General features: G+C 35.3%; 1 protein-coding gene across 1 annotated transcript; it reads right to left on the minus strand.

Moving 5' to 3' along the window:
• Positions 1 to 3,344: 3,344 nt before the first annotated feature.
• foxf2a (forkhead box F2a) lies at positions 3,345 to 7,895 on the minus strand. Its single transcript, XM_060875156.1, has 2 exons — positions 6,572 to 7,895; positions 3,345 to 3,636 (listed from the first exon to the last, which is right to left on the minus strand). Exons 1-2 carry the CDS (start codon positions 7,551 to 7,553, stop codon positions 3,446 to 3,448), a joined length of 1,173 nt encoding a protein of 390 aa, XP_060731139.1. The 5' UTR covers positions 7,554 to 7,895; the 3' UTR covers positions 3,345 to 3,445.
• Positions 7,896 to 8,167: the final 272 nt, after the last annotated feature.

The raw sequence follows: 8,167 nt of genomic DNA on the forward strand, positions 1-8,167 counted from the left end.
CCTGCAAGATGTGGATTCCGTGCTACCGGAAGCAAAAGTGGGATTTGAGCCACAGCTCGAGTTGTAGACCAGAGCCTGGCACCTTAGGCCACTCAGCCATACTGATATACCCTTTTTACTAAATATAGATCAGGTCTTATATGACAGTAGAAAGAGTACACTGAAGTAAATATCCAAATATAGTCAATAAAATATTTTTTTTTCATACCTGATTAATGTATATCTAAATAAATAATCAGAACCAGCTATGTGAGCATTGTATTGTTATGTGAACGTTATTATATTACAGTATATAAAGAAAGATAATGTTAATTGGCTCAGTTAAATGGTTTTGGGGATTCAGTAGCTTCGTATATTTGTTAACAAGATACCTAGCTCTTAGTTTGCTGTCTAGCAAAGACGCTTACTCAAATATCATCACTACCAACTGATGTTTTAAGTCTGATACAGTGCTTTTGTATGGTAAAGACCTGGCTAGCTAGTTTAACTCACTCAGCTAGCTAATGACTAACCTGCCCAATTTTTACTGCATTTTGGATGATGTCTTTTTGTACTAATGCAGGTACTTTTCTTTGTGTTTCCTTTAAAGAATTTACAACTGAAGAAACCTGATTAATTTGGTTGGGATGTTTATCAGTTACTGCTAAGTATTTGGTGCTTGAAGTGTATACATTTTTGCAGGAAGTTGATTTATTTGGATTGGGTCTTGAAAACCCGCTAATGATTTAACTTGACTAAAGCAGGATTACTGTGAGTACAGGGATGTATTTAGTGACTGTAATGAGAGTACATGAAGCTTGCTAAATTCTAAAGTCTCGTAATTTCTATCATGTCCGTGCAGAATTGTTTACGGAAGTACCTTCATTGACCGCAAGATGGAGCTGGAACTCTAAAATTCTGCTGCTAGATCAACGTCATCATAGGCCTTTACTGTACTGTATGGTCTATGCATTTTATTGAGAATATATGATGAAATAAAAGCATGCTTTTTGTTGTTGTTATTATTATTATTATTATTATTATTATTATTATTATTATTATTATTATTATTATTATTATTATTATTTACAATGTCAATAATTCATTAAATTATTAATTTGCAAAATCGGTTAATAATAAATAAACATTGTCTGCTGATTGTATGTAAATTTCACATAAAAATATAATAAAAACTAATTAAGGTGTATGAGCTCATTAATTAATTAACCAATAAATCAATCACAATTGCAAACCAATACCAACTTGCAGCAAACTTTTGCAATTAAAGGCAATTAAAATGGTTGCAACTCTTTCTTTCTTTCTTTCTTTCTTTCTTTGTTTCTTTCTTTCTTTCTTTTGCAACGATTTGCTTGTTTTATTAAGAGATCATTTTATCTTAGTATTTAGTTTAGTTTAGTGGGATATTATTTACACTATATGAACATTATACCGCCCTATTATATATATATATATATATATATATATATATATATATATATATATATATATATATATATATATATATATATATAAAGTATGAAAGATATAGAGCGTGAAAATCCGTTTTAAGCAATTAAACTCACAAATCACAGAAATGTCAGGTCCATTTGTTTAAAATAAAATAGTCAAAGAAATATTGTGAACACTGAAATAACGAGTTATACTTCAGTAGTAATGAAATCTGTACATAGGGAGTCAGTTACATATACACATAATTTAATTGTTTTAATGTTTACAAGAATTTGTCGACTGTTTTTTTTTTTTTTTACAAAGCTATAGATATATTCTCTCTATAGTTTTCATTTCCTGGATCAGAAACCTTTTATTGTAACTGATATCTGATTCTTTATTTATAGGAGGGTGTATATTTATTTATATGTGAGATCCATGGGTTCAATTTTCGATTAGAAATTCAAGTTGCTAGAGGAACAATAATCTCAGACCACTTGTAAATTACTAACTATTTTATCAGTCTCAGTTAAACCCAGACCCAAACAGAACAGGATTACAGTTAGTCTGGTTTGCAGCAAAATCGTATTTTGAAGAAGAAGAAAAAGAACAAGAAGACGAAGAAATCCAAAAAATCATCCAGATTAACGTATTTAGCCAAGAATGTGTGATCTCTTGCTTTCCTTGTGCAACAATTTATTACTCGGATATTCAGATTCTGATGAAATAGGAATTAGAAATATTTGTCAGACCTTTTGTTATAATAATATATCATGTTGAAGTAATAATATTGACGAGCAAATAAGCATTCGGGAAAAGACTGGGATATATATTGAGATTAATAAGATATATATAAGAAATTGAGAAATTGATGATTAAGTAACATCCAAGTAAAGGTGCTTAACTTGGATGTTACATATTCAGTGATGTATTGTTTGTGAATGTTTATTAACGTATGCATTTATATATATGTTATAGGTTAAAAAGGTTATTTTGCGCAAATAAACATAAGATTCTGCGTAAATTCCCCCGTTTCTTTTTAAGCCTATGAGCTGAACATGGTTCTTTACGGAATATTATCCTTGATTAATGTAAAGAATTCAAACCCAAACTGTCATCTCGAAGTAAACATATTTTAAACACCACCCATGTCATTAAACAGCGTTTTATTATTAATATAATTTTCAGGCTATATATAGCTGTTTTATTGAACTGTACATAAATGCAGGGAAATCTCCCACCAGCACCTGCGGTTTGTGTTCCATCATTAACACAGTGATTGTAGAATAAGTGCAGTCACTGATGATGCTTTACAGGATTATGCATTCCAGCTGAAAAATATAAAATCAATACGAATTTAACATGGATCAAATATTAAATCGATTTAAAAAACAAACTGAAATTGTTTTAAGAAGGCAGAAAATGCTCTCTCTCTCTCTCTCTCTCTCTCTCTCTCTCTCTCTCTCTCTCTCTCACACACACACACACACACACACACACACATACACTCTCTGTAGTGCCATATGACGCGTGTGGTGAAGTTCAGAAAACATGAAATAAAGAAATAAATTTTCCTTAGAGTTCCTTAGATCTTACGAGATTGTGAGCAGCATTTCAAACAGTGTGTGTGTCTATGTGTGTGTGTTGTCCGTAGCTGTAATACTGTATAGGTTTATATAAATCTAAAAAAAAAAAAAAAAAAAAAAAAAAAACAATCCGAGCCTCTTATTGCTTCCTTTCAACTCAATTGATTTCATAATTTACATTTCATCAGTCCATTCACAATCGTTTCATCTTCAGCACTATTTCCGAGATTATTTCTGGCCCTATATATATATATATATATATATATATATTAAGAATATATATATATATATATATATATATATATATATATATATATATATATATATATATATATATATATATATATATATAGTACATACATATTAGGCTCCATATTTTCCGTCTCTGCCGTGTCTTTGGGTTCTTCTGTCCTGTTTCGGTCTACATTATATTACATTACGCACGGCTTAATGTCTTGACAGATTCCTTGGTGGTGTAGTTGATGATGATGATGGTGGTGGTGATGATGGTAGTAAGATCCTCCAGCACTCGGGTGAAACGAGGCGATGCCGTTAAAGTTCAACACAAAGTCTTTCCTGTCGCACACTGGAGAAGAGTGAGACTGATAGCGAGGGATTCCCACTGCAATAAAAAACCCAAAATCACGGAGGTTAACTTTCTTTTCTTTTTTTTCCCTTTATTTCCGTTTTAAAAATATACATCCTCCTCTTTGTTTCTTTATTTTCTACTTTGTCTTGTCTCTTTGACTCCATCTATAAGTGCTATGTACAGTCTATTATATTTAAGAAGGCGCACGTGATGTATCTTTAATTCACTGTTAAAATGTTGTTCTTAATGTACCTTCTTTTTTTTTTTCAGTTTTCCAGGTAAAATAAACTTTCTACAGGGACAAAACATGCACATTGAAGACGGCACCGCTCCAGCTTGAAAATATATTTCTAATGAAATTTCAGAAATATTTCTTTTGTAAACCTTCTGACCAAATTTTCTTTTTTATAAAAGTGACCAAAGGTAATGCTTAAAACTAATATAAAAAAAAAAATAATAATATAAGAGGTGTCTAAATATTTTACTGTAGAGTCCAGAAAAGTTTCGGTTAGTTTTAGAGTTCAGTATTATTACACAGTAATGAATTATTTCAGTCGTTTCTATACATTAACAAATAAAGATCATGAGCAGAGACCACACTTGACCACGTGCATTCTATTAAGTACACGTAAGCTATGATAGGGTGCATTAACATTCCACCCATACTTATAGAAATAAATAAACACAAATAAATAAACAAGTACATAAATAAGTACATAAAAAAACATGCATGTTTTGATAGTCACCCAGTATAAACCAGTTTGGATCATTATGACTGATGACTTTATATATTTTAGATATAATCATATGATTTGTAACACATTATTCATTTCCCATAGCTCCAGTGTATCTCAGAACTTATTGCGTCATAATTTGGCAATTTGGTTTCTCGTGCATTCAGGTTCTCATTCAAACCTCAAACTAGAACAAAGGAATGAACAAGATATTAGACATCTCTATGTTTATCATTTCCTTTTTTATGTGCAAACATTTTAAATTATGTTGATAAGAATAAGAATAAAAACAATATCGCTATTAACTGTTCTTTCTTTATTTATTTATTTCACGTTATGTTGCCTTATATGGGCAAGCTGTTAATTTACCACATATATTAGGTAATCAATTTATTCAATTATTAATCTTATTGACAGAATTTAATCAGTTTTTGATTTAGATTTGCTGGATTAAACTGAATATCTTGTCGGTTGTGTGGTTTAGCAATAAATAGTTTTTAACCTAAATCGGAATATTTTGGCATTTGAAATCGTGATATTGCAGCAAAACAACACCAAAAATCTAAATCTACCTAAACACACTGTGTGCTGTTAAAAAAAGAATGTTTAAAAAAATGTTTATTCGCAGTGTTTGATTCATGGTATAAATATTTATTATATGTTTAATAACTTGTTTCATTTCGTATATATATATATATATATATATATATATATATATATATATATATATATATATATATATATATATATTAAAACATACTGCAATTTTTCAATCATTATTCAATGTTTTATGTATGAATCGCAATATGATATTTTGTCTATATCGTTCTGTCCTGTATGGTCTGGATTGAACGATATGTGATGGTTCACTGCACGGAGGTATGTTTTTGTTTCACTCTACATGGTTTATCTGGTTTTACTAGCCCTCACTTTCATAAAAAAACATTCCAGGTGATTGGCAGCTCTTATTTGGTATTAAGGAGCTCAGAAGAAGGGGCTCTGGAGTGCATCCCAGTGCCTGCGTCTCTAAACAGTTAAAATATCCCTCACATTAATTTGGACAGGATATACGCCAGTGGAGACCCTTAGCCCATCACCCCACCAGTCACCATCCAGCACTCACCCAGGAGGTCAAATCCTCTTCAGCCTACACTGCTGCTGGGTCTTAAGCCCCTGATTTGCTTGGTAAAAGCAGTGTTATTTTAACCCTGAGGGCTCGGGGTTAATAAAAGTCTGTGAGAAAGACTTATCAAAAATACCAAAGAGCTCATTAAGTGGTCCAAGTAATGCTATCATTATGTAAGCAAATATTAGCAGAATATGCATTTTTTTTGTCTCAATCCATGTGTCTAACAGGCCTCGAGTAATAAATAAAACATTGTCTGCTAAGTTGTCTACAATATTATTTTAACACATCAGTTTAGGAGCAAAACCAGTCTTAGGTCTTGTGTGTTAAATTTTAATCTGAGGATTTAACATCAGGCCACAAGTCCTCTGAGAGCTGTCTTGTTTTTATTAGAAACCTAACATACACCCACACACACACACACACACACACACACACACACACACACACACACACACACACAATCATAAAGCTTTGGTTTTAAAACTTTTTAAAAAAAATTGTTTTTTTCCTACAATGCATATTGAATTCGTGGCTTCCCGAATTCACAAGCTGAAATAAAATAAAATTAAATTAAAACTAGGCCTTGTTTACAAAATGAGAATTTAGATGATACCGGGGATCAGATTAACATAAAAATTTGAATTAAAAGCATTTGGAAATGTATGTGTAATTTAACCCTTTGTAATTTGTAATTTAACATCAACATCGTTTATTATTTTTTAAATTTAATAAAAAGCTTTTTATAAACTACAAAATAAAATTATTAGCTGTATTCACGTTTCATTAAAGAAAATCCTAGCATTCCTAATTATTCTAGGACTTTTTCAAACATATTCAATGGAAAGTCGATGTTATATTTTATCTGTTGACCATAGAATATAAGTGAAAAAAAAAAAAAACCGTTAATGAAGATGTGGTAATGTAAAATTTGCTTTTTTTAAACAGTATTTAGTGTTTGTTTTGATCATCATTAAGCTTTAAAATATATATATATAGTTCTAGTTAAATAGAATTCTAACACGTTGCCATACACTATACCTGTTTGTGTAGAGTGCAGAGTTTTTTTGGGGGGAAGTTGTATTTTTCATGTGTAAGAAAACTTTACCTGAGATATCTGCAGCGTCTCGGGCTCCGTGGTGCAGGTAGCTCTGTTCGAGGGCGTATGGTGCCACACCTGAGTGTAAACCGGAGGATGAGGAGGATGTCGGGCTGCCTGCAGCCAGTGGAGACTGCTTGATGTAGGGAGACACTGCAGATGAAGGCCAGTGTGCGGTGGCGGCGGCGGTGTACGGCGACGGACACTCCAGAGGTCCACTCATGGCCGGTGGTGAATGAAGCGGACTGCTGCTGCTTCCGGTTGTATTGGCATTATTGTCGTGCGCATAGTCGCCGCCGCTTGAGCTTACCTGGCAGGCCGAGGACATGTACGCAGAACTCGGACTCGGTACGTGATGAGCGGTTGGGCCGAGTCCGTCATACGCGCTTGTCATCGCGTCCAAATTGTAGCTGCCAGCATGGCACGCGAGCGGCGCCGGTGGCGGCTGGAAGTCGAAGTTCTGTGGCAGCATGGAAGCACCGAAGCCGAGCCCGTTCATCATGCGGTACATGGGTTTGAGAGTTTGGCACTTTCTGCGGAAACCGCGTGGGCGCCTCCGAAACGAGCCCTCTTCGAACATAAACTCGCTACCAGGGTCGATGGTCCAGTAGTGACCCTTACCGGGCCGCCCGAGGCCCTTGGGCAGCTTGATAAAACACTCGTTGAGAGAGAGGTTGTGCCTTACAGAATTTTTCCAGCCTTGATACGAACCACGGAAAAATGGGAAACGGGCCTGCAAGAACTGGTATATCTCGCTTAGAGTTAGCCGTTTGGTCGGCGAGCTCTGGATGGCCATAACGATGAGGGCGATGTAGGAGTATGGTGGTTTCTCGGGGCGCCTCATACCAGAATTGGACTTTTTGGTTTTGGAAGCGTTTGCACCGCCGGTGCTCTCCAGAACCGTGCGCGAGCTCTGCAGTGCGGTGTGCACTGGGCTCGAGCGCAGAGAAGGCGGTGGGTCCAACTGTTGCTGCGCCGTTTCGGTCGTCATCCCTGCGTCCTTGTTAAAAGAAATTAAAAATAGTAATTCTACCACTCCGACTACTACTGCTACTACTTATACTACTACTAATTGTAATAATAAGTAACGGAATCAAAACTGATACCGATTTTTAAATCAGTCTCGCGCTAAAAGTCAGATCTGGAAGTGAAGTAGATATTAGAAAAATCTGTCTCTCGAAATAGGATCTTTTTTCCCTCCACACCACCAGCAGCATTACGTGTCGCCGAGGCAGAGACTCATGCTTGGTCTCCCGGTGGCCATCGCGAAGACTGAATCCTTAAAGAGAAGGAAACCCTCTCACGCATCTAAGCTGTACGGCTAAACAAAACGAGACCACCTATCGATTCGTGTATCTCTCTCTCTCTCTCTCTCTCTCTCTCTCTCTCTACTGAGACCCACCCCACTCTTCCTCCCTGTCTGGCCCGTGTCCATCTATCAGAGCAGCAGGAGTTTGTGCAGAGTCATAGCACATGAGCCCGATACACGCGATCACGCCGTTCATCACGGATCTCTCCGACGTTTCAGTCAACAGCGCCACACGCCAGACCGCGGTGATTAATCACCGGCGCTTTTCTCACTCACGGTACAAGCGTCAAAGACGA

The sequence above is a fragment of the Tachysurus vachellii genome, chromosome 7, assembly GCF_030014155.1.
Source record: "Tachysurus vachellii isolate PV-2020 chromosome 7, HZAU_Pvac_v1, whole genome shotgun sequence".
Taxonomy (NCBI): Eukaryota; Metazoa; Chordata; class Actinopteri; order Siluriformes; family Bagridae; genus Tachysurus; species Tachysurus vachellii.

What these genes read in the sequence shown, in the direction of transcription:
- foxf2a (XM_060875156.1), bottom strand. Translation starts at nt 7,553, where the DNA reads ATGACGACCGAAACGGCGCAGCAACAGTTGGACCCACCGCCTTCTCTG. An exon ending in AGACGCTGCAGATATCTCAG is followed by an intron (nt 3,637 to 6,571) that starts GTAAAGTTTTCT and finishes TTTTTATTGCAG; the next exon opens with TGGGAATCCCTCGCTATCAG.